The 25,801-nt window shown below is 39.9% G+C and overlaps 1 protein-coding gene across 1 annotated transcript; it reads right to left on the bottom strand.

Moving 5' to 3' along the window:
* Positions 1 to 622: 622 nt before the first annotated feature.
* LOC144630671 (carbamoyl-phosphate synthase [ammonia], mitochondrial-like) lies at positions 623 to 25,794 on the bottom strand. The gene is made up of 42 exons (XM_078489037.1): positions 25,535 to 25,794; positions 24,368 to 24,477; positions 23,688 to 23,832; positions 23,450 to 23,539; positions 23,048 to 23,104; positions 22,634 to 22,726; positions 22,194 to 22,283; positions 21,084 to 21,212; positions 20,556 to 20,662; positions 20,312 to 20,453; positions 19,846 to 19,923; positions 19,554 to 19,649; positions 18,983 to 19,078; positions 18,744 to 18,818; positions 18,531 to 18,645; positions 18,099 to 18,145; positions 17,405 to 17,515; positions 16,435 to 16,563; positions 15,536 to 15,680; positions 14,937 to 15,013; positions 14,282 to 14,415; positions 13,799 to 13,922; positions 13,254 to 13,328; positions 12,691 to 12,777; positions 12,301 to 12,390; positions 11,161 to 11,279; positions 10,511 to 10,652; positions 9,756 to 9,956; positions 9,293 to 9,403; positions 8,807 to 8,931; positions 8,584 to 8,653; positions 8,439 to 8,506; positions 8,055 to 8,130; positions 7,507 to 7,584; positions 6,790 to 6,897; positions 6,139 to 6,228; positions 4,372 to 4,542; positions 3,654 to 3,728; positions 3,442 to 3,540; positions 2,511 to 2,677; positions 2,010 to 2,139; positions 623 to 726 (listed from the first exon to the last, which is right to left on the bottom strand). Exons 1-42 carry the CDS (start codon positions 25,631 to 25,633, stop codon positions 625 to 627), a joined length of 4,473 nt encoding a protein of 1,490 aa, XP_078345163.1. The 5' UTR covers positions 25,634 to 25,794; the 3' UTR covers positions 623 to 624.
* Between the last annotated feature and the right edge of the window lie 7 nt (positions 25,795 to 25,801).

Here is a 25,801-nt window from a genome sequence, read left to right as displayed (position 1 = left end):
GTTAGTGATCCCGCGTCAGTTTTCTTAACCAATCAGAAGTAAACCCAAAACCAATCGTGACTCACTCGCGCGCGTTTTCCCGCGCTTCACGCCGGCTACACGTATTTGCTTCGAGTTTTGATTGGTTCACTGGATTGTCTGTGCGTTATATGTGGGCCCAGCCTCGACTCTGCGTCAGCTTTTAGTTTGGAACCATGGGGCGCGTTTTAAGTTTTGGCGAACCCCACTTTTAAGACGGCCGTTTCATCTTTTTGTGTACGATGTACGTTGGAAAGGGCATTTTTAAAACATGAACAAAAAAATCAAGCCTACTTTCGACAGTGTCGCATGGATTTGCTATCTCCAAAACGTTTTTTCGTTCTTTCCTAAAGAGGAGCTTCCCGCGGCATTAAATACGTCTATTTATTTCCTTTCACTATTGATATAAGTTTACAACAATACTACAAAAATAATATTATCCGACCACACTTTGTGTGTTTTTTAAATAACACCGCTTAACGGCAAAAATATCACCTTCGAACTAAGCATCACTTTTCGGGAAGAAAAGTGAATATTAACATCCAGGCGATTTCATAGATTTGTGATTTGTTTTTTCAGGAGTTAATAATTTACAGTTTTTCCCTTTTAGGGTACTGCTTTTCTGTTGGACGACTTCTGATAGTGGAAGAGAGAAGTGGCATCAATTTTGCCTGTTTCTGAAAGAGCTTCGGCAAACATTTTCACAACCTAAAAATTAAGAAGAAAGGAAACAGTTGAACAACAATGACAGCGACAAACAACAACAATACCAACAAAAACAGCGACAACAATAATACTACCACTACCACCAACAACAATACTTTTTATACAAACAACAGCTCTCTAAGAGAGTTGAACACAAACGTGGGCGATCACGAAGAGCTCAAAAGTTTTCTTTTAAACGAAACGTGCGCAAGAGTTAACACCACTAAAGTTAGACAGCTCCAGCAGACTTACTTGAAACGGGCTATGCTAACGCACAGGCCCGGCCAGGGGTTTTGGGCATACGGTATCTTGGGTGTTTTTAACCAAGGTATTTGGTATCTTTTGCCGAAATACGGGTATTAAGTATTTTGTTTTCCTGAATCTTTTTTAAAGTGTCTTATCCTCAGTGCTTGAGGAAAAGAAAATGTTTTATTTTGAGTTCTATACGTAAATTACCAACCAAGGCTACTATCTGGACACACAAAATAATTGTCTGCAGGCACAGCCCGAAAAAAAAATGTTTTTCTTGAAAAAAATTGGATCCCTCCTCTCCAAACAAATAATTGTCCGTCCCCTAGTTACACCAGCCTTTGTTATCGGATTTAATAATTTTAGGTATTTGGTATCAACGTTTTTGCGATTTTCAGGTATATTGGTATCCCAGGGGGAAAAAATGGGGTATATTGGTATCCTACTACCCCCCCTGGCTGGGCCTGTAACGCAATCCTTTACAATCTTGACCACATAATGGGTTTCTATGCACCGTATGACGGAGAGCGTACCCCTCCCCCTTGGGGATACTCAGTAAACTTTTATACGAGGAGGATCTGCCACGAGGTTCGAACCCTTTCCCTTGTATATACCATTTTTGACAGAAAATGGAAAACGGAGCCCCTTTCTCGTACATACAGTAGAAATACTATATTTCTTTTCTAAACATTTAACTTGAGTATCCCCTTAAATTATTCAAATACGCGAAATCCCTTCCTTTTTATATACCCCCAGCCCGAAAAAGGTACACCTTTCAGGCAGGGCCTTCCCGTATAGTCCACTATAGGTAGTACCGTCCCCTCGCCCGGGGCGTCACAGGCAGCCCAAGGTAACAATAAGAGCAACGATCGAATTTATATATCGTAAAACAAAATTGTTTCATTCCCATACAAACCCTTATAAATGAGTCTTAGTGTACAGTGACTCTTATCGTTAGCTTGGGCTGCCTGTGGGGGTGTAAACTTTAAAGGCAAAAGAAACACGTTTGCACTTTTGCTGGCCAAATTTCACAATACCTCTAAATTGGTAATAAGTGGGACCCCACTGTCGATAGACGATCTTCGTATAAGGTAGTTATCTTTGATGTATTTGGTGTTCTGATTCGGCAAGTTGATCACCAAGTCAACTTCTTTATCTTGGATCAATCTGTAACAAAACGGTAAAATTAGGAGCTTGGACTGTAAAAAATAGTTATAAATTTCTGTGGAAGAAAAGTTTTGTGTGGAAGTGGAGTTTTGTGTGGTAACTGAAGCTTCCCGAAACAAGTGAATTCTGACGGCTCGTTTTTAGCAATTATCATATAAACTGCAGTGTTTTACAAAGATTTCCAGCCCTGAGAAAAACAAACGTAAAAATACGATAATTTTACTGAGGTGATATCGATGACGTTAAATATGTTTGACTTCCTCGGAAGTCTTCGGGAAACTTCGTCAATCTCGGAAATGTTCGGGAGTGCGCTCACTCGTGAAAGAAATTTCATACCTCCAGGCACCCATGTATTATTCTATATTTCTTACCTGGTAGCTGTTGGGTTCACACCGACACTGTGCAGTGGCCATTCAACTGGTTCAGCCGGTATATTGTGCGTGTTCAGATACTGCGCCGTGGCCTCTGTAGCGTACAAAGTGAATCCTAGTTTATGAAGTTGATTGGCCGTTGGTAGGAACTTTGGCTGCAAGGATTGCTGTTAAGAACACGAAGCGAAAAGCAAAGTGAATACAGTCATTTGGGTTAACTATTTCAACATGTAAATTCTCCTGTCACATCTTTACAAGTTCTTTTAAAATAATAGTTGGGAGAATCTGTCTTAAATCTATGTCTCTCGAAAGAAACCTTGGCGTAGCAAAATATGAGATTGCACTCTATCCAGATCTAGCTCGTCTTTACTTGTTCGTTGCAGTGACGAGAAAAGATGTATTTGACAGACAGCAACCCCAGCATTACATAAGTTATCGCGAGGGTTACACTGTTAGGAGGCGTGGTGGCTTAATGGTTAGTGTGCTGGACTCCAGATCGAACGGTCCCTAACCGGGGAACTGCGTTGTGTTCTTAGGCAAGACACTTTACTCTCACCGTGCCTTTCTCCACCCAGGTATACAAATGGGTACCAGCGAATTTACTGCTGGAGGTAACCCTGAGATGGACCAGCGTCCCATTCAGGGGGGAGTCAAAAATACTCTTAGTCGCTTCATGCCACGGAAACCAGGATAAGGTCCGGCCTGATGGTCCACTAAGTTCGCATGCAGACTTTACCTTTATTTTACACCAACAAAGAAGAAATATAATTTCAGAGACGAGATAGAATATAAGAGCAACATAAGCAGGACATGACGCAAGTAATAGTTTCAGTACACTAGTTAATGTGAGCATTTTCAAATTACTAAGAGCTTGCGTGCCTTCTTTTACAAACCTAAATGTTAATTATAGTGAGTCTGTCAATCATCATACCTGAATACCAATCAGAATGCCCTTCTTAGGCAGACGGAACCCAGTTGACATCAAAGCCTTGAGAAAGGCAGCATTAGCATTGGCTCCAAAACAGGCAACCTACACAGAATCAATCAATGTGCGCATTAGAATCGTAGTTCTTGCTAGAAAGGACGAAATAAAATCATTAGCTCATTTCTTGTTGTTTTTCAATTCCTTATATATCGCCTCACCTCTCCAGTGGAAGCCATTTCACATCTCAACAGCGGATCAGCATCGCGCAGTCTTGGCCACGAAAACATCGGCGCCTGAAGTAAGAAAGACATGCACGCATGCGCTTAAGATATAAGCAAACTAAGTTAGTTACCACAAGTGAGAGCAAACATTACTCTGTGTATAAAAAACACAACCTGCCATATAGACTGAATGAAGCAGTTAGGGGGGAGATTTATCTTCAGAGTGCTAACACCTAAATCACCTAAATATTGTCCAAAGAAAATAAGGTAGTCATGGTTGCAAGCCACGAAGAAAAAAAAATCTCCGACTTTTTACTGACCAGAAAGCAATTTTCGCTGACTATAATAAGACTGATAACCTGAAAAAGTAAAATGTACCTTTAAATTTGCTTAAATTTCTCTTGCGTGCCATAAAACATTTTAATTAACCTTAATTAATAAGATTGTCACTATCAAGACCTGAACCCTAAAGTAAAATTCTTTGACCGTTTCCTGACTGGATACTAACTTTTCTGATTTTTGCCCAGACTTTGACAAGAAATTAAGAATTCCCTTGACCAGATACACAATTCCTTGACCTTGCAAAGCGTTTTCCCTAAACGTTTTTTTCTGGCCTGTGGCAGCCCTTGTATAGCTCGTGACCCGGAACCCCGTCCGTAAAAGTACCCTCCTATCTTTAGAGATAACCAATAACCAGAGAATTTAGCTGACAAACCTTGATGCCAACATATCCAGACGGCTGCAGAGGCGTGGCTAGGTGAGGTAGTGTGTGCTCGTCAAGAGGATAGTTTACCATTACTTTAGTAGCCACACTAATGAAATCTGTGCCCACTGTTTTGGAGACGAAAGGAAAGGAGCGAGACGCACGCAGATTGCATTCAATAACCTGTCAGATGAAAAATAGGAAAAGATAACATACGCCTGGTCAGGTCTCGATTGTCATATCTAGGAACTCCGTATCCCAGACGTCCCAGGGGATCGTACCCTAGCAGGACACCATTACTCGGAGCGTGCAACGTCCATGCTGCGTCTGTGAAACGGCGTTTTCACAAGTAAAGTTATTTTTGGATAAGATTTCCCCGCGTATTGGTTTCAGATAGCCAATTACAAGCGATTTCGTAATAGACTCTTGACACGTAACTACAGTATCTCGTCTACCTGGAAAGTTAACATAGCGGATACATGCGAGGAAACTTTTTTCGGAGTGTTCTGAGTCGATTGAAGTGCTGTCAGACTGATTGCACTTCAAGCGATGATTTCAGTATTTCCTCGCAAGTTAAGTAGCAGCTGACTTCATCAAAAACAGTAATTTTCGCGGGAAAGGCTTGGCGGAAAACAACTTTACTTGTTGCACAAATATATGAAAGTTAGACACCTAGACACCCCTATTCCAGAAATCCCTAGAACCCACTATCTCAGATATCCCTTGCAAAGACAATCAACAAACTCAAATCACGTATATGAATCTCAAACTCCGAATTACTCCCTGTCGACACAGTTGCAATTGCCGGCGCTCATTTCTAATTGCGGGCCCAAGAGAGGCCCGCAACCCTAATCTTGACAGTGACCAGCGGATTGCGTATTACGCGTGCGCGCCACGTTTATAAAAGCTATCTGCAAACCGGAAGTTGAAAATTTTGTTCTTCCACTAAGAACGATCGGAATGCAAAAAATGTGTCAATCACGACAGTTTGTCGTAACACCGGAAGAGAAAAATCTTGTCTCCAAGAGCGATAAGAATGCGAAAAATGAGGCTTCTGTCGGAAGATTGCAGACATTACGTTTTGCAGACGTTGTTTTATAGGTGTTGCTTTTGAGGAGATCTGCTGTGATTGTATCACAGATAAACTACGGCAAAGCGAATGATTCCAACAACGGTTATTCTCGAGAAATTCCTTATAACACTGACAACAAAGCGAGTTTGCCGACGGAGGAAAATCACATCTCAATTCACACCGCGTGCTCGACTACACTTCGCAAAACTGTCAATCAAAAAAACAACTCTGATTGGTTCGCGGCAATAGGAAACGATAAAAAACATTCGTGACTTAAGCGTGACGCGTTACTCGACCTTACTCGGAATAATTTTCTTTTGTCCAGTGATTTATCGACACTGTCTGAAAAATTTAATATCGATAAACTTTGGCTTATTCACCATTGAAACATGGCAAACTTGTCAACATATGATTGGTAATATCAAACACGTAAAAAAATCATCATAATTTCGCACACATTGAGATACTGTTATTCTCGGTGGACAGACTCCCAATAAACAACCGCAGTTTATAAAAGAAATCTCAATTACCACAGTTATGCCAACTTCTGGAAAACTTCCCAAAAACTTCGACTTGAAGTAATTTTCCAAACTAACAAAAAACACTTCCCTCCCAGTACCTTCTCTTAACTGCATCGAGGCCCGCACTTTCTAACTGTGGTTACCACTGGTACTGAAATAATCTATTTTAGCAACAACTTATCTCACCATTATGTTGCCATTTTTGGCTAGAAATTGCGTGTTAAACGGACCAGAAATGTTAAACTTCTCAGCAATTTTTCTAGTTGCCTCTTTGACCTGTAAAACAAACAAAACTTTTGCTTAAAAAAAGGAAGCGAAGTCCTTCGATTCATAAACACGTTCAGTGTTAGGTGATAAAACTCTTGCTGTTACCGAGGAATGGTCTTTAACGATGCCCTTAATAAACCTTAACAAAACTGAGCTTTCTTGGATGGCTGACGAAGCCAGGCGCTTACCATTAGTCAGAACTGGCCGGCCAGACCGGTATATTGGAGCCGAGAATTCCGTTTTTAGTCAGATTTGCCCTGTCAAATCAGTCAATGCATAAATATTATACACTGTTGTAGTGGATTTGTGGGAAAATCTCGTGGAAAGGGCCCATTTCACATTCAAAACCAACGGACCGGCCGGACAGTTCTGACTAAAGGAAAGCGCCCTAAGTAAGATACCAAACCACCTTGTAAATGCCCCTACATGTGAGGAACAGTCAGTGCAAGCACACGGCAACACGTGGTCAGCCACACCTACGTCACTATAACAACCTGCCAAAGGTCGCTACCTTGAACATAAAACACGTGGAAGCACGTGGTTAGCCGACGCCCACCTAATAACACCTACCTGTGCGATGTCTTCATCACTGATGGTCTGTGGAGGTAAGATCAGCGTAGCGTCTCCTGAATGAACACCAGCATTCTCCACGTGTTCAGAAATAGCATGAGCAACAACCTATAGAAAACAGACAACAGCTTCAGCGACTAACAAGTAAACAATAGTGAAAAACATAAAGTGCTGCGAAGACGGGAAAGTGTCCAAGTGTTCAACTTAAAGAGACTGTGTCACGGCTGAGTTAAGCTATGAAACTTAATGTTTGCAAGAAATTACCTTTATGGATCTAAATGGCAAAACCATGGTGCCATTACAAACAAATATGTGTCCCGGACGTTTTTCATTTAATTAAGTTGCAAACAAACGACATAAACTTTGAAAACTGTTCAGCCTAACAGTTTTTCAAAATCCATATAGCAATGATCCAATCTGTTTCAATCTTCTCCAATTTTTGTCCATCCGCACCTTATTTTGTATTATTTGCTGTGTTATTGAAATATTCTTTCACTGTTCTAAGAGGCTATTTTTATCTCACTCAATTTGATGGCCATTTTCTTATGCCTAAATTTGGCTAAAATCCGTAACACAATTACTTTAAACTTAAGCGGCTAAGCAAGCCACAAAAGGTATCACGAGATTAGCATTTGTTAAACCGCAGAAGAGATCGATAGTAAGCAGACGCGTGAAACAAAGTACAACTTCAGCTAAAGTATAGTTTAGATTACTTACCTTTCCGTTTTTAGCCACAGCATCCATTTCAATTTCTCGTGCGCCCTCGATGAACTTTGTCATCACGACAGGATGGTCCTGAATACAGAACACAACATTATTTTATATACCTTATTGTTACTTATTTTCGCGGGACTTAATTTTCGCGATTTTTTAAAAATCGCAAAATTAAAGACCCGCAAAAATTTATATTAAACGTTTCCTATTGTACTTTTTATGTTAATTATACGTATTTCTCGGGAAATATTCCCGTTCCATTTTCGCGAAATTAAGTTCCCGCGAAAATAAGAAACAATAAGGTAATGTACTCTAACCCTGGTAAAATACAAAAACAACAACAACAACAACAACAAAAACATCTGCCTTATTTAGGCCGCGGGGCCTAATAATTAGCACGCTGGACTCAGATCAAGCAGTCCGGGTTCAAGCCCTGGCCGGGGAACTGCGTTTTGTTCTTGGGTAAGACACTTTTCTTTTATAGTGCCTCTCTCCACACGCAGTTACACGTAGAAGTAGTAGAAGTAGTAGCAGTAGCAGTAGCAGCTCACCTGAGATACTCTAGCAGCTTCTTCTAAAAACTTCTTCAGCTCCACTGGACCGTAAGCCACGTTCATGGCTGAACCGCTGAAAAAAAAACAACAACAACATGTACTTCAACAAGAGAAAATGGAGTCTGAAAAGTTTTCCTAAGTTGCTGTATTGTAGGCATTGCTGCATAAATATATGTTATTTGCCGGCCGGGAGGTCCGTATAGGAAAAAACTGTGCCCTCGATCTTGAGCACGGCTTCGGGCCGTACTTAAGACCTCAGGTACAGTTTTTCCCTTTACGGCCCTCCCGGCGGGCAAATAACATAAATTTATTACAATTTACGATAAGAGTTGAGTAAATGTGTATAGTAAGGCGTTATTGCCATTCTGATGTACTCTTTACCTGAGAACGTAGGAAGGTCTCAAAAGACAGGGGTAACCAACAGTGGCAGCGAAATCCAGCGCGTCATCCTAAAACAGAACACATTAGAGGTGAACTTACAACACTTTAATCACAATTTTTTTGCAGAATGAAGTTAGCCACTCACCACAGATGACACGGCTCGCCACGGCGCCTGTCCGACTCCTATCTCATCGAGAATTGCAGAAAAACGAGATCTGAAGAGAAAGAAAAAAGATTTTATAGGAAAGATTCCTCAGAAGGAAAACTTTGAACCGCAAGGAAGTGAGCAGTGAAACACTTTTGAAACTAACTTGACGTTTGCTTATTAGTGAGGATACCTCATGCTCGCTACATGCAGCGTGTCTTACCTTTCCTCTGCAGCGTCTATCATCAGGGGGGAGGTACCCAGGACATTGACACCATTCATGTACAGAGGAAGAGCCAGATTATTAGGAATCTGACCGCCAACTGAGATCACAGCACCATTACAAACCTGCAAAAAAAACAAGCAAAGTGCTCAAAGGAAGCAAATTTAAACCCTGTAAAGAGGCTCAAGTAGGTGACGGTTTTCACTGCATTATAGTTATAAAAGATCACGACCCCCTCCTCTCTACTCACAGTCCATCGCCAATTACGCTTGCAGCCCGAAACAAATTTTCCCGCGCTTTTACCGCCAGTTCGCACCGGTTTAACATTTTTCGCGCGCTTACCACGGGTTCCATGTTTTCCCGCGCTTGTCACGGAGCTTTTCCCGCGCTATTTTCATTGCGAATGGCTCTGTGAATTACACATTCAGTAGAAAACCCGCTACAATGCTTTGAAGCTTAACAAATTAATTGTGCAGGACGTATTACCTCTTGTTGGTAGATGTCCAAGACTCGTTCAAGGGAAAGTTCCTCAAAGTAAAGGCGATCACATTCATCATAATCAGTGCTAACAGTCTCAGGGTTATGATTCACTACAACCTGAGAACGAAAAAACAATAATACGTCTACAATCAAAAGTCTTTAAACTATAGTATATTTTATAAAGCAAATAGAACACAACGTTTCCGTGTTTCAGTAGAGTTTTTCCAAACACTCATATTAACATGAGTTAAACAGCATTTCTCCCCCCCCTCAGTAAACTTTTAAACGTGTTTTTATAACTGTAGAAACACAGAAACTGTTTTCTTTTTCTTAAATCTAAACTGAGAAATACCCTGCGTTAAAACCGACCAGTTTGCAAAAATGCTGTCATTTTGTGAGGCTCGTTCTTTGAGAGAAATACTTTTACTGAACGTACCAAAAGTAGCCTTTGTTCTTTATACAACCTTACCGTGTTGATACCAAGGTTTCTCAAAGTCCTGATACAGGACACTGCACACCAGTCAAACTCCACACTGCTGCCGATGTGATAAGGACCACACCCCAGCACCATGACACCCTGGTCATCAAACACCAAGTCATGTTCCTGGCCATTGTACGTCATGTAAAGATAGTTTGTCTTGGCAGGATACTCCGCCGCCATTGTGTCGATCTGTTGAGCAAAATGAAGGTAAAAAATGGTTAAGCCTGCTGTCGAACCAAGTAGTTAATCAGACCAGAGGTTATCCCGGTTTCTGTAGCATTTAGCGGGTAGGAGTATTTCTATTCCCTCCTGGATGGGATGCTAGTCCATCGCAGGGTTACCCTCCAGCATTAAATTCGCCGGTACAAATTTATACACCTGGGTGAAGAGGGGTACTGTGAGAAAAAAGTGTCTTTCCCAAGAACACAACGCAGTGCTCCGATTGGGCTTGAACCCGGACTGCTCTATTCTGAGAACTAAATCGGAGTCCGGCATACTAACCATTAGGCCCCGGTGCGTCCCATATCTTTCTCAAACAAAAAATAAACATGTTGTCTTGTGTGAGTCATTATAGTTTCAAAACTCCAGAGTTTCTTTGTTTTTAAGTCCCAAGGTAGAAATTTCTTAATTTCTGCCGGAAGCGTTATAATTATGTTATTCCAACAAATGGCTGCTAAGAAGACTACTAGGCAACAACAGAACCTGATTATCAAGTTTCCAATCCTGTTTGCCAAGTTACATACTTGTTTAACCCAGGGCTTAACTCCTTGTTTGGTTCTCTCATTCCTTATGTCATTCTCTTGAACTCCAATCAGCCTTCCAAGCTGTCTGTCGGAAAATCCAGCTTGTTTGGCTTCTAACAAGCCCTCCCGCTGAAGGGATCCCCTTAAAAAAAAACAAGAAAAAAAAACACAATAAAACCATTAACAAAACACGTAACGCGATTATTTTGAGAATTGGCCGAGCCCGCGGAAGTGGTCAGAGCAGTTGCTTAGCAACGTGACGTATTCTTGAGGTAACATGACAAATTCCGGTAAACTCGTGAGAGTCTACACTAGGTTTTGATTGGATAAAACGAATCGGAAATTCTTCCGGCTTTTCAACGACGATTTGCCGAAAATAACGCTATGTTCCGTTGACTGAATGCAACCTTTGTATAGTATATGTATAATCCAGGAGCGCATGCGGTCCACTGGGATAATATAAGACTGTCTGCCTCGTTAAAGCTTACCAAACTCTTTCAATGGTTCTCAGTTACGTTTGTTTATATTAGGTATGCATATAAGTTATAATTACGAAGATGTTGTCACTTGAAAATAACGCGTTCTTTTGCTGACCAACCATTAATACTCAAGGGTTGAAAGGGTTAAACATTAATTAATTAAACGCTTACAGTTCCTGGTTCTTTATATCTCTTTCTATTTCCACAATGCGATGCAGTTTGTGTAAGAACCAGCGGTCGATACTTGTCAATTCATGTATTTGATCCACTGAGTAGTTTTCATGCAGCGCCTGGAGATGTAAAAAAAAAAAACCGGCTTTTTTTCCCTTTATAAAACTGATATTATTTACCGTCCTTGATTCTTTATTAAAGCTAGTTTTCACAGTTGTCAAAGCAAACATTATGATTAGTTGAATCTTCTTTCGCTCCTGCTCCAACAATCTACAATCATTGACAAAACTCTTTGGCACACCCACCCCCATCCCCCCGTTTTGGATAGCGCAATTTGCCCAAACTCCTCGTGCAGTGCGTTTCAGTTTGTGAGCAGAAGTAGGCAACAATTGAAGACATTATTTTTTGCATGTTATGCAACACTGTAAAGGGGGAGAGGGGGAATTACTTAATTTTTTTATGTTTCAAGTAAGAAAAATAGCAATTGCGCCAAGGTTTTGTCAAAGATTGTAGTTTTCACTGGATCATAGACGGAAGCGGAAGAAAATGGAAACGTTCTGATTCTTTCGATTGCGATTCCATCAAGCTTATGACTCTGCTTACGACTCCGATTTTCGATTCTCACCAGGTCGTTCGCGCTCTTACGACTTCGATTACGACTTCTTCACTAGTGAAAACCAGTCTTTGAAGTCATTTTCTGGAAACTTTTGTAAAGCCAAAACCAAAGTACACCTTTGATCACGCAAGAACCAATCCGGACTCGAAGCAGAAACAGGCAATCCGTGCCAAGCGCGGGATAATGTACGAAAACCAAGTTTTGATTGGTTTTGATTTTGTCCCTAATTGATTGAAATAAACAGCAGTTTGTGTGATTGGTTAGAGCACTGGTTATACAAGTTTTCTGAACAGGTAATACTGCTTGACGAAGCAAACACAGTAGCATTACATTAGCAATGAAACGCTGCCCACAAAACGAAAAAATACCCAAGAAAATCTGACTAAGGTTTTCTGCACTCATTTCAAAATAAAATCTTAACACTGACTTTGCTTTACTCAATGATTGGTGCGTTATATCATTATTCAGATCAACTGTCGCTGAGGAATTATAGCGACAACTCAACTTAATGGATCTTTTCTGACCTTAGCTATGGAGTACACTCTAGTGTTTGACGGTACACACAGCTCGTCATCAAGTCTGCCGTCTGATAGTTCCTGATGCATGCTGGGAAGCTAGGATAGAACAAAGAAACAAAACAAGTTCTGGGTGCGAAGTGCAAATTGTATCCGCACATAAGAGTGTTATTAGCGTAAATGGAAACACTAACCAATTTGTAGTAACTGAATAATAATATTGAAACATAAAAAAAAAAAACAGTGTCTTCATTTCACGTGGCTTTGTAGAGAACGGCTAAGAGATTTTAAAACATCTTTTACAACGCACGTGCAGAGTCATTCTTGCACCGACATTCTCGTTGGCGTTGACGTCGTGGTTTACGTAAACGAAAAGTCCGATATTTAATGAAAACTTACCTTTGATACGAATCCATCTACTGAGGGATGGACCATGCGTAAAGCCTTCTGGAAACTTTCCTCAAAAGTTCGCCCAATTGCCATAACCTATTAAACGAAATCACCACAAGTCAAAAACACAAATAAGTTTATCAAATTGATTTTATTTTTTTTAACAACAACGACATCGAGTGTGAATCAGCAAGTTACTTTTTTTGGCAAAATGTCTTCTGAACTAAAATTATGAGTTCCATTTAAAAATGCTTTCGAAATTCGGTTCTTTTCGTCGAATGGATAGCACACCTGTTTTTGTCTGGGTAGACTGATGCAACTGAAGAGCAACTTCTGCAAACAAAACTAAGTTACACTTCTAACCAGTACATGAAGAATTGGGATAGGTTTTAGAAATACAATAACTCTTCCTTTTTCAAAGCACTGTACGAGCCATATCTTTCAGTACCTGAAAAATTTATAGCTCTGCAATCAAAAACTTTCAATTATTTTTTTTTACGAAATTAAACTCGGACTTAGATTAGATTGTTTGATAATTTGATATTTACCTAACGGATGTGGGGAATTCTTACCTCTCCAACACTCTTCATTGAGCTGCCGATCTGTTTGGATGTCATGTGAAATCTGTCAAGGTCCCATCTGGGAATCTGAAATGAATAAAACGATGTACGAGTCAATTTTTGTCACATGCAAAAACAACAGCAAATTACCTAACCTACTACGCAAAACGTGCTCTAAGACTATATTAATGCCCCTGTCATTTTTCGGTGTCCAAATGTCGCCTATTATTTCCTGTAGTCCCAGGAGGGGCCTGAAGGGGTAAAATGGGAGCGCAGATTTGCATATTTTGTCACTGGGAAAATGAGATTTGGGTCACCGGGACTGAGGAGAATCCCAAACAAAATATGGGAAATGGGATTCCCCTCCCCCCTTCTCAGGCCAATCTCCAACTTTCAAGGACTTCTCAGTAAAATTTAATGACTGCTGGAAAAATAAGGACATCTTAGGAGAAAACTCGATTCTTTCACTTTCAAGGACTTTTAAAGGATCTGGCAAATTTCCAAGGACATTTCAAGGCCTGTGCAAACCACATATTAACACTGAACACAAATTTAACCTTGGTGACAATATAATCCAAGCTAGGCTCAAAACAAGCTGTCGTTTGCTGTGTTGTCGAGTTCTTTATATCAGGAAGCTGTACTCCGAGGGCAAGCTTGGCTGCAATAAAGGCCAGGGGATAACTGCAAAATAAAATCAACAGAAACCTTTAAGTCAGTAATAAATTTAAGCAACCATGACGGGAACAGAAACATCAGCACCAGGTTTCGTTAATTAGCAGCACGTGCATTATACTTTTAAAAAGTCAAGTTTTTAATCGTCTTCTACAAGAAAGCCCCGCGATTTCTCTTTTGTCCATATTGTAATCCATTTCCATCCTCGCCATCGTTAGTCATCCACACTTCCTAATGTGTTACTGTCATTTGCCGAGTACTGTTCTTCAAAACTATGCTTAATTATACTTGAGTTTTCTATTGTCTAGGTATGTTTTTGAGCATCTTGAAATGTTTGTTTCTCTAATCAGATAAGGCTCAGTAGTTACCCTGTAGCTTTGGACGCAAGGGCAGAGCTTCTGGACAAACGGGCATTAACCTCAATTATACAGTACTCCAGTGACTTGGGATGAAGAGCATACTGTATGTTACATTCACCAACTATACCAAGATGGCGCACGACCTGTCGAACAAAGTAGCAAATGACTCGTTAGGATTTGGTAGAGAATGATCAAGCCAACTCCACATGTTAGTTATAATTTCAATGAAATTACCCGTGGGAAGAATTTTATTTCAATCGCTTTGAAATTACTGAAAACTTTCAATTTTAGTTGCTGAGTAGACTTAACTGGAGTAGATGTGGAGGCGAAATGGGGTAGGGTAGGGTAGGGGAGTCGGGTGAAGTAGAGTGGAGTAGAGTAGAGAAGAGAAGAGAAGAGTAGAGTAAAGTAGAGCAGAACAGAGCAGAGCAGAGCAGAGTAGAGTAGAGTAGAGTAGAGTAGAGTAGAGTAGAGTAGAGTAGAGTAGAGTAGAGTAGAGTAGAGTAGAGTAGAGTAGAGTAGAGTAGAGTAGAGTAGAGTAGAGTAGAGGAGAGCAGAGTAGAGTAGAGTAGAGTAGAGTAGAGTAGAGTAGAGTAGGGTAGAGTAGAGTAGAGTAGAGTAGAGTAGAGTAGAGTACGCAGTAGAGCAGAGTAGCAAATCAAACCTTTAGGGCTGTTTCTCGTAGCATGTGATATTCCTCATTTGAAAGAGTTTGACTTGGAGCCACGACAACAGAGTCACCTGATATGAAGAAAGAAGAATTTGTCAAAACTACAGCTTGTTCTTGACCGAGATTTCCTCACACAAGATTATTTACCGTACAGGTTTTAAAATAAAAAAAAACCATCAGAGTTCTTTTGGGTGGTTGCTTGTAAAGCGTTAAAATTGGCACCGTAAATGTTGGGAAACGTGACTAGTGCAAAAAGAATTTAAGCTTGACGGATACTACAGAAAATGCATGCATTTTCAGCATATAGATAAGCTTTTATTCCAGATTACAATGTAGCAGCATAGATTAGCTTTTAATCCGGCACATAAGCGTTTTAAAAAATTCTCTTCATCCTGACTGGAGGCACGCCATTTTTAGCGAGGAAGGGTCCAAAAACACTTCAAAGTAACATCAAGAAAACAGTCAGCGTCAAGCCACTAACAATTTATGCCATCCCTGACTACAATTACCAAAAACATTGTCCATAATAATGTGTCCAAATTCAGTAGGTGCCCGTAAAGCTGGGTTTGACTGTAACATGAATAACGTTGTACCTGTATGAACTCCTAGCGGGTCAAAGTTCTCCATATTACAGACAGTAACACAGTTATCAGCAGCATCCCTGACCACTTCATACTCGATCTCTTTCCAGCCCAGTAATGACTTCTCTATGAGAATTTGATTTGATAATGTGAGCGCCTGAAAACAGAAGAAAAACGCCAGTTGTTATATGCGCCTGCATGCCTTCTTGTAAACGATGCATTGCATTATAATTTTTTTGACACTGTGAATGCGCTAAATCCTTTAGCTGCTAAAAATGTAGTTTGATGTTGTTTAAGAAACCTTATGCCAGTTTACTGGGCCCGAACCTGTGTGTTCTAATTCCAAGATGCCCATTCCGAAATGTAAGTAGGATGTTCACGTTAATGGAAAATTTAGTCCACGTTTACATGTACGTAAAATTCCGGTTATAAGCCCTGGGCTTATACAACTTCGTAAGGGGTTTTGTGTGGGCTTATAAGCGGAGGGGCTTATATCCGGGAAGGCTTATAAGCGGAATAAAAAAAACGTTTCGAGACGAGCCACTGGAGTGTTGATCGAAATAAGTTTTAAAGTTAAAAACGCATAATAAAGCAACATTTAGCCCTGTTCAGTACTGTCATCCGGTAGAGAGGGGCTTATATCCGGGGGGGCTGATAATCGGATGTATTTTTTTGTTTCCAGGTAGATGGGTCTGTAACCAAGGGGGTTTATAACCGGAATTTTACGGTATATACTCCGTTATACTCTAAACTCTCTGATGACGTCTGCGTTGATAAGACGAAACTCATAAAAGAGAAAACTCGTTTTACACGTTTGTATATAGTACTGCTCACTAGCCTTGCCTTAAGTAAACGACTGTATAAAAACCAAAAACAAAACTAGTAGTGACACTGTCAGAAAACCAAATTACCTGTCTGGCAACTTCTCTCAGTTTCTCCTCATTTTCACACAAGCCTGATCCTAACCCTCCAAGTGCGTAAGCAGCACGAACCATTACAGGAAATCCAATGGACTTGGCAGCCTTCACTGCTGATTCTATCTACAACAGAGAGCAAAAGTCTTTAAATCTGTCCGTCCTAAGGCTTATGTACCACTTGAAGTGGGGGGGGGGGGGGGGGGCAACAGGCTTGCGATGTATAAAAGTATGGAAACCTCAAACTCGTAGCTTATTAAAGCCAGGCCAAACAGCAATGAAGAGCAGCCGAGAGCTCAAATCGCCCTTCACTCTTGTCTAGCCTGAAGCTCTCGCACGATTTCGTGGGCTCTTTTCAACTCTCACCTACTCTCGTCAAATTTGAATCTGTTCGATTTTCGTGAGAGCAGGCTAGGGTTTTCTCTTGTGCTCGAATGATAGTTGATAAGAGTTCAACTTCTGTTAACTCTGAGTCTGAGGGACTCTCATTCTCGTTTGGCCACACCCAAGAGGTGCTAATAAACCAAAAAGGAACAAGGATGGTTAAGATAGGGCAAGATTGAGAAGGATTACGAACAAGAAACTAGAACTTTACAAGTCAAGAGCAAAGTACAGAGTTCTACTCAAATCAAAGGAAATCAAAATAATATTTTGCTAGGGAAGAAAGACGCCCAAGAGGTAATAATAAACCAAACAGGAACAAGAATGGTTCAGATTGGGGAAGATAGAGATGGATTACGAACGACGAACTTTGAAAAGTGTAGACTTTTTCTTCAAGATATCATGGCATCCATAACGGGTCTTCTTTGATCTGTGAATGCTTATTAGGAATAAAAGTGTGTATAGTGCAATTGTCTAAGAGAGTTTCCTGAAAGACGTAAGGCATATGCGAATCTGTAAACTGTATAACCACAATGTCTCCATAATGTATTTTATTATTATATCGTGTTATGGTCTCTTAGCTTACTGTTTCCACAGCAACACTGGGTGCAATCTTTTCGTCAATCTCTGTAAGTTTGTCAGCAAAAATCTGTCTGTCCTCTGTGGCTTTGACTGATGCTATTGGTGTCCCAAGGACCTGAAATGTAAAAAAAACCCAATGCATTCTTAATTTCTATCATAAAACATAAATCAACTGAGAGTGTAGTTACTTTAAATGAATCAGATACTAGTCCATCACAAGTTATCTCCCTGAGTTTACCAATACTTTTAAGGTTGTACTCCAGGGTAGATAAGGGCACTCAAGTGTGTTACCCAAAACCTTGGCACGGCTTCTGCCTAAACTGAGCTCTCCAACCTCCAATAAATAACCACCATCTAGCTTCACGGGAAGTAACCCTTAAATACTAGGTAAACTATGACCTGCATCTCTAAAAACACTGTAAGTTTAAAGCTAGATTGATGGGAGATTCTTCTATTTGTACATTGAAAAAAGTTGAGAAGGGTATTAGTCATCCAGTGAATTATAGTTGCTTCTAAAATAATAACATACTTTGAGATACAGGGGAGGGATATATAGTGCAAGAGAAAGGTAAAGTAGACAGGACAAAAAAGATGCAAATTAAAAGTTCATTGTAAGCCACCGTTTGTGCTGATTTTTGCTTCTTTCACCTTTGTTGGTCTTTCGGATTGATTGATCAAAATGAAAAAGATTTTCAAACCTGGACACCATATCTTTGTAATACTCCTTTGTCATTCAGCTCAACTCCTGTGGAAAATGAGAACAGAAAAGTGAGTTTGTAATAAGAACAAACTTTGTTTGTAAGAAAAAACTTTAGAGCCTAGTGGCCCATCAGATGTGATCTTATCCCTGTTTCCGTAGCATGAAGCGACTAGGAGTATTTCTAAACCCCCTGGATGGGTTACTAGTCCAGCGCAGGTTTACCCCAGCATTAAATTCACCGGTACTCATTCATACACCTAGGTGAAGAGAGGCACTATGAGAATAGAGTGTCTTGCCCAAGAACACAATGCAGTGCCCTGGCCAGGGCTTAAACATGGACCACTCGTTCTGGAATCCAGCGCACTAACCATTAGGCCACCGCACCTCCCATACTGGTAATCTTTAAGAACAGTATTATTTATGCACATACCACAGTTCAAAGCTGTCTGTCCACCCATTGACAATAGAATTCCATCAGGCCTTTCACGCCTTATAACGTCTTCAACAAATTCTGGGGTTATGGGCACAAAGTAAACTACATCGGCCTGTGTTGATGTTTAAGTAACAAACATTAATGAGTAAGACTTAACTCATTAATTGACTCAGTAGGTTTAAATCTGGGGGTGAAAAAGTTGCTGTTTACCTGCTTCTCTCCTTCAGCGTTAGTTTGTACAGAGGCAATGTTTGGATTCATTAGAACAGTCTTGATGTTTTCTTCCTGCAATACACAATTCAAATAACTTTTAATTAACAGTGCCACTGATAGTAAATAAGTGTAGTTTATGTGACTTAACAGCCAAAGCCAGTGTGAAGTAAAACAACTGGAAACTTTTGAACCGGGCTATCAAACAAGACTCTGCAACTGATAAAAAAATGTCATACCTTTAAAGCCTTTATTGCCTGTGATCCTGAGTAATCAAACTCGCCAGCTTGACCGATGGACAAACCACCAGATCCCAGTACTAACACTTTGGACACCTGTGAATTTGACAAGAATCAACAAGTATAGCTGACACAAGCATACAGCAACTCATATACTCCTGACTAGTTATTTTATTAGGAGACTATGAGTTCTACACATTGACAGATGGCACTACTGGTACTTTGTTAGGGTATTGGTTTAGCATGTGCACATGCAATCTGACGTCCACTTTGTCTGTTTCACCAGGACACTTCCTGACTTGGTTAGACTGGATGGACTGGAAAATCCAGTCACTGAGCACAGAACTTAGCTTGCAGCCATGCTAAGCGAAAGAGCCCACATAAATGTCCACTGAGAAATGAGAGTACAATCACAGGAATGAAAGCCTTGGGGTGAAAGTATAAGTACTGCAACAAGGATGCTTTGCCATGGGGGTTAGTGTTTGAAACAGGTATGCCTCATGTTAAAAGGTGACAGTCTGACAGCGAAGCCTTATCCCAGAGGATAGTAGTAAAGTCAGGAAAACCTTACCTTGGGGGGTGGCGGAACTTTGAAGGGTTTTCTAATGGCACGGTCTACTGAAGTTCTTCCACCTTTCACAAGATCCATGAATGTGTCAAACAGAAACTGCAAGCAAAAAGAAACATTGTTAAAAAGGTAAGCTCTTTGTTCATTAGCATACAGAGCTGTTATGTATTCCAGACATGCTAGAGCTGTATATATTCATTAGGTTCATTACAGTCTGGGCAAATGTCTACCACAATGGAGGAGCCTGGAATCTGGGGTTCTTAACTTGGACCTGTGCTAAATGATACATACTAACCTCAGTGTCTGTTGGTCCACCAAATGCCTCTGGATGAAACTGTGCAGTGAATATGGGTTTTTCTGTGTGCATGATGCCCTGTAAGACAAGATAAAGACTAACTGAGAAGGATTTTCCAAAAACACCATCTAAGTCACCGGACTGACTTAAAACATAATAATTATGTTGAGGTGAATATGGCAAGTTGCATATAAATACACAGAAAAAGTGAAGGAAGGACAAAAGAAAGGAGGAAGAAAGAAATTTAGAAGGAAGGAAGGAAGGAAGGAAGGAAGGAAGGAAGGAAGGAAGGAAGGAAGGAAGGAAGGAAGGAAGGAGGGAGGGATGGACAGACAGATGGGAGGGAGGAGGGACAGATGGACGAGAGGGAGGAAGGCTGGATGGATAGGAATGAGGGTAGGAAGAAGGGAGAAAGAAAGGAAAGAAAGAAAAACAAAAGAAGGAAAGGAAGAAAATCATACTGTACCTCATTTGTCTTGTCATTGGCATTAATGAACAAGGATTTCCATTTTGAAGGAAGTGTTTCCTCATCAATTGCATATCCATGATTCTGTGAAGTGATGAATGCTTGTCCATTGAGCTGGTTAATAACTGGCTGATTGTGTCCTCTGCAAGAAAGTGCACAAACGTAACTTGTCCTTACGCTATCTTATGACCCAAACTGATTGCACAAGACTTTTACCCAAGAATTTTTAATGTTATGAATCTACCTGTTTCCAAGAGGCAGCTTGTAAGTCTTTGCCCCAGCAGCCAGACCTGTAATCTGGTTCCCCATGCAGATACCAAATATTGGCTGGCTACGGTTGCTGTTCAGCACCTGTAAAGACCAACCAAAAAGTACAAGACGTCAGGGTTGATTAACTGTTCCTAGAAAGGTAAAGGGTTATAATAAGTAAAGGTGAGGTCTGCTTTTAAAGCTAGGTGAGTCACATGGTGGCACTTTAAATTCAAGTTTCTGTAACATTAAACGACTAGTAGTATTTCTACTCCTCCTGGATGGGATGTCAGTCCATTGCAGGGTTACACCCCACATTAAATTTGCTGGTACCCATTTATATACCTGGGTGGAGATGGGCACTGTGAGAGCAAAGTGTCTTGCCCAAGAACACAACAAAGTGATCTCAGCCAGGGTTTGAGCCCGGTCTTCTTGATCTGGAGTTCAGCACACTAACCATAAGGCCACTATGCCTCCCACTTATTTGTATCAGATTAATTAGTATATAGGTAAGCTTGCAAACCTTGCGCAGATTTAGAACTGCATCCCACGCCATTGCGGGATCTCCAGGGCCATTAGAAATAAACAAACCATCATAGATGTCGTCCGAGTAGTCATAATTCCATGGTACTAGGTGAACCTCTGCACCACGCTAACAAATAACAGAAAGGTTATCAGACTTAGCTCCATACTAAAAGCTAGATATTATTTCTTTCAAGACTCTTCCAGATACAGGAAGGGAAGGGGGTAACGAGAGAGGAAGGAAGGTAGAGCTTATTTCAAATTATTAAAATTGGCTAGGCCACATACATAAAAAACACACAGTTACCTCAAAATAATGACTCAGCTTTCTTGTTCACAGTTTGTCTTGACTTAATATATAGGCAGGGGGGAGGGGGGTGGCTTGTTATAGTTATGTAAACTCTGACTGGACAGCTAGATGTTTTGTATGTACATCTATGTAGACAAATTAGGATATCATATTATGTTACGTGTATTTTGTTGTGATAGTCTTATACTTACAGGTCTATTTAGGAAGTTATTTTTTAGTTTGTAATTACATTAAACACTGCATCCATTGACGAGGGGGGCATTGGGGCCTGTAAGAAACCGAAAAACCCCACAAAAAATGATACTAAACCGAAAAACCGAAGTGAATTTCGATCAAAACCGAAAACCAAACATAACATTCCAAATTCCGAAGCTGTAACCTTAATTGGTACCTTGAGATTTTGAAAGAAGGAAGAAAGGGATTTTTTAAAGGGTCTTGACATTTTTGTTCATTAACATGCTACATTACACTTCTCTAACTTGCATTTTAAACATAAAAGCAGGTTTTCTTTCTACCAGCATGATCTCAGAGAAACTGTTAACCAAATTGGAAAAACCGGAAACCAGTGAGAGCAAATACGAAATCCGAAAAACCGCTAGTATTTGTACCAGAAACCGAAAACCATAATTATGTTAATAGTAGGAAAACCCGAAAACCGAAGAAGACACCAAAACCGAAAAACCACGCTTTTTTGTTGCAAAAACCGAAAAACCGATCTAAAAAATGGCCAAAACCGAGAAACCGAAAACCCCAAAGTCCCCCTCATTGACCTTCATAGACAATTTTTTTTCAAATAATTACCATCAACAAGTTCCTGATCATGTTCTGTTTTACTCCACAGTCAACAACTATCACTTTGTAAGGGTTTCCTTTACCAAATATTTGTGTTTTCTGGAAAAAAGCATCAAGATTAATATATGCCTGCTAGATCTGCTTGCTTTACACATATATAATTTAATATCAGGCCTTGAAAACACTCCTGTCTGCATGGTCATCTGGGAAAGGTAGATTTTCCTACTGGGTAAGTACATTTTTTTCTCCTAATAACTGGATTGTCCAGCCCAATAACCCCCCCCCCCCCAATTATCCATGGCTCCTGTCTCCCCGCCCCCCTCCCCAAATTATATTTTCACAATAGCTTATTGTTTGAATTTCTAGTATGTTTCTGCTACCCCAGGGCAGTTAATTCAGTGATCATCACATCTTTAGTACTACAGATAACAGACCACAGGTTAACCAACCTCAACAGAGACTTCAGCAGTCAAGTTTCTCTGGTTAGGATCCACAAATTCCACAGGCTGGTTTTCAAACTCAATTTTGCCAAGGATGGTTCCCTGAAGTGAAAAAAAACTCTAACTTATAGAATGTGTAGCTGTTAAAACTAACTGGTAAAATTGTTAGGTTTAGTAACTTTTTTAAAAAAAATTCTCTTAACAAACATTAACATATTTACTTTTTAAACTACATGTAGACATCAAATTCACACTAATGAAGGGATTTCCTTGAAACATCTGTTTTAATACATGTACAGCCTTAAATTCACTTCAAGAACACTATTGAGCACTTATTAACATAATTTAAACTACCACATTATTTTCCATTTTTTGTTGATACTGGCTTGTATGTATCATGTGATTAACAAGCATTTATTTTACCTTGTCTCTAATGGTCTTGGTCAACATTCTTGTATCTATTCCATACAAGGCAGGAATCTATGAAATAAGTTGTACATAGGTGTGACAAATTATTATAATTTAAGAACTACATGTTCATCAGTAATCTGATTCACAAAACCATACACTGTAGATGGGTGACAGTTCTATCCTACTTGTAAATATGAATTCAAAGAGGAATCGGAAAGAGGGACAGAATATGTTTACTATAGAAAATCTTGTCTAATATACCCGTCAATATATTGGTCCACAGTAGGTTGAAAGATTGACTGACAGTCGATCAACATATCAGTCAAGAGTCAGCTGATAGTGGGTCAACACTTGGCCAATGGTTAAAGACCGCCACTAAGCTGGTAATCATTTTAATCATTTGCATTTTAATACCTTTTCTTCCTGTAACCATTCTGAAAGAGACTTCACTGCATTCCAGTGGCTGTAATTATGAGAGTAATCTTGAACAAGCAATCCTGACACCTGGTCAAAAAACAGAAATGGAAAAAAAAATTGTGAATGAAAGGTTGAAAAATGAATGGGAAATAATATTGAACCTGAAACAAGGAGAGAAAAGATCAGGCAATAGAATTCAGAAGTTCTGCCTTTCTCAACAAAGTTTCATCTGTACCTGTATGTTTTCGGATTCTACATGTTTCAATAAACCATATTTGTCTCGCTCAGTTGTGCTTGGCACTCCATAATTTCCCACTATAGGATAAGTTAAGGCTAGTATCTGTCCTCTGTAGCTGGGATCTGTCAGTGCTTCAGGGTACCTACATGTAGAATTCAAATAAAAAAAAATTAACAATGCTGATGAAAACTTTATCATATTATTCTAAGCAGCATTTTATTTGTTTATACGGGTCAACAAAACTCATGCAGCTATCAGTGTTAAGCTGCATGGGAGGGGGAAGGCCGGAATAGGAGGGGCATTTGAACTTTGCTGAGGTTTTCTGTTCTTGAAAATGTCCCACTGCAGGGCATTTGTGGTTGGTCAATGAGTCACAAAACTTCAATAAAATTCTGTAAGAAAGTCCACTAAAACAGTCAAAAGTCCCCACCAAGGGCAGACAATATTGCTGTCAAATCCCCTACCTATGCCTGCCCCTCCCTCTCGCGGTTTAACATTGATACGTGCATTAAAGAGTTGGGGGGCGGGGATATACCGGTACTAACAGGAATTATGCATATCCCATGCTCCTAAAAGGTGTTGTCTTTTTATGACATTTGTCAGGAAAACAATTTAAACTTAATATTGTTTCCCTTGGGACAGGTCATCACTAAGTTTATAACTTTGTAAGAACTCACCCAGTCAGACCAGTGTTAAATACCACCTCCCCAGATGTGGATTTGCTATGTCCAAAGGAAAATCCCTTGAGCCGTGTTCCATCTTCTAGTACTAACGATGCTGACAAACTCTGAGTAAATAAGTTTATAAGTTGCTGGTGAGAAATTATTTTAAAAAAAAAACATCCTAAACGTAGAACAAATTATAGTGTTCTTGTACAAATGACAGTGATTCGGATGAATTGATATGGTCAGAGCCCTTTGGTGGGGGGGACTCTCATATTAAACAGAGAGCGATGCTCGTCCGAAATTTTGAATTAAAAGCTCAACGGAGACCAATGTGGGCGTTACTCACACTTTTTGACCCCTAAAAGCTACAATTTTAGGACATTTTAAAACTGCGAGCAACCCTAAACGAGACCTTGACGGCTAAAAATACCGGCATTTTGCCCAGAACACCCTGAGAGAGACCAAAATACGAAATTTACACCCCTAAGCGAGACGACGAGCATCCCCGTCTCTTTCATATGGGAGTTACCCCCGGGATCAGAGGTATTTGATGTTGTTTTCCCAGCTTGAAAGCTGCACCCATAAAATAGGGGGCGTTTTTTCTCGTGGGCGTTTATATGACCAGTTTCCCTTTTATTAGTTTCTCATGGGCGCAGATAGTTCTGCCGGTAGAATTTCAAGCCCAATATAAATTACCGGTAGGTTATTTTTGGTCACAAGAATATAAGCCCTTTTATTTATCTCACTGTTTCCTATAAATAAACCTCTTTGTTCCCAAATATAAAAGATCAATTAACATAAGAATTGGAGGAATCCAATCGATCACATGTAATAACATTGCATCACCCGATCAGCAAAAACGTAAATTTTGAATTTTTATACTGTGTGAACGGCAAATGAGTAAAACTTTTTAGCAAATGAAATTAAAACTATACAAACTAGTCTTTCATAAAATAAATTTGTTATCATCGAACACAAGACCACTAAGATCTACCTATTAGATTTGCGGAAATGTGTAGCGCAAAAACTTAGATTTCTTGTTCAGTGACATGCAAATTTTGTAGTACAAATTTTGTCCTCACGTACCTCACGAAACCAGAAATCTGTGTCAGTTTTATATAAAAAAATACGTTAACCACACGAGATTAAAGAGAATAAAACTAAACTTGTTCTTGTTACCTTTCTTGATCTTGTGGTAGAAGATGAAAATCGAGCGCCACAAAAAGCACAGTTTACTTTTCGTGAAATAAAACTCGAGGCACGTAGAATCACAGACATTTCCCAGTTGATCAGCGCTTTATCGACAACGAAACGAGTGTTATCGTAAAACTGTAGAACTAAATTTCTTCTTCAACTTCCGGCTTTAAATCGTACAAGCCGACACGTCAGCGTATAAACAGAAACAGTACAAGCGAGGTTTAAAAACAATATTCACAATATTGTTTT

The sequence above is a fragment of the Oculina patagonica genome, chromosome 11 (assembly GCF_052425735.1).
Source record: "Oculina patagonica isolate OP01 chromosome 11, crgOcupat, whole genome shotgun sequence".
Classification (NCBI taxonomy): domain Eukaryota; kingdom Metazoa; phylum Cnidaria; class Anthozoa; order Scleractinia; family Oculinidae; genus Oculina; species Oculina patagonica.
This window is presented reverse-complemented; position numbering and strand designations above follow the sequence as displayed.

Coding starts and splice junctions, on each gene's coding strand:
- LOC144630671 (XM_078489037.1), bottom strand. CDS start 25,633: ATGTCTGTGATTCTACGTGCCTCGAGTTTTATTTCACGAAAAGTAAAC. Junction 19,650..19,845: donor GTGGACCAACAGACACTGAG/GTTAGTATGTAT, acceptor TTTTGCTTGCAG/TTTCTGTTTGACACATTCAT. Junction 18,646..18,743: donor ACGCTGAAGGAGAGAAGCAG/GTAAACAGCAAC, acceptor ACATCAACACAG/GCCGATGTAGTTTACTTTGT.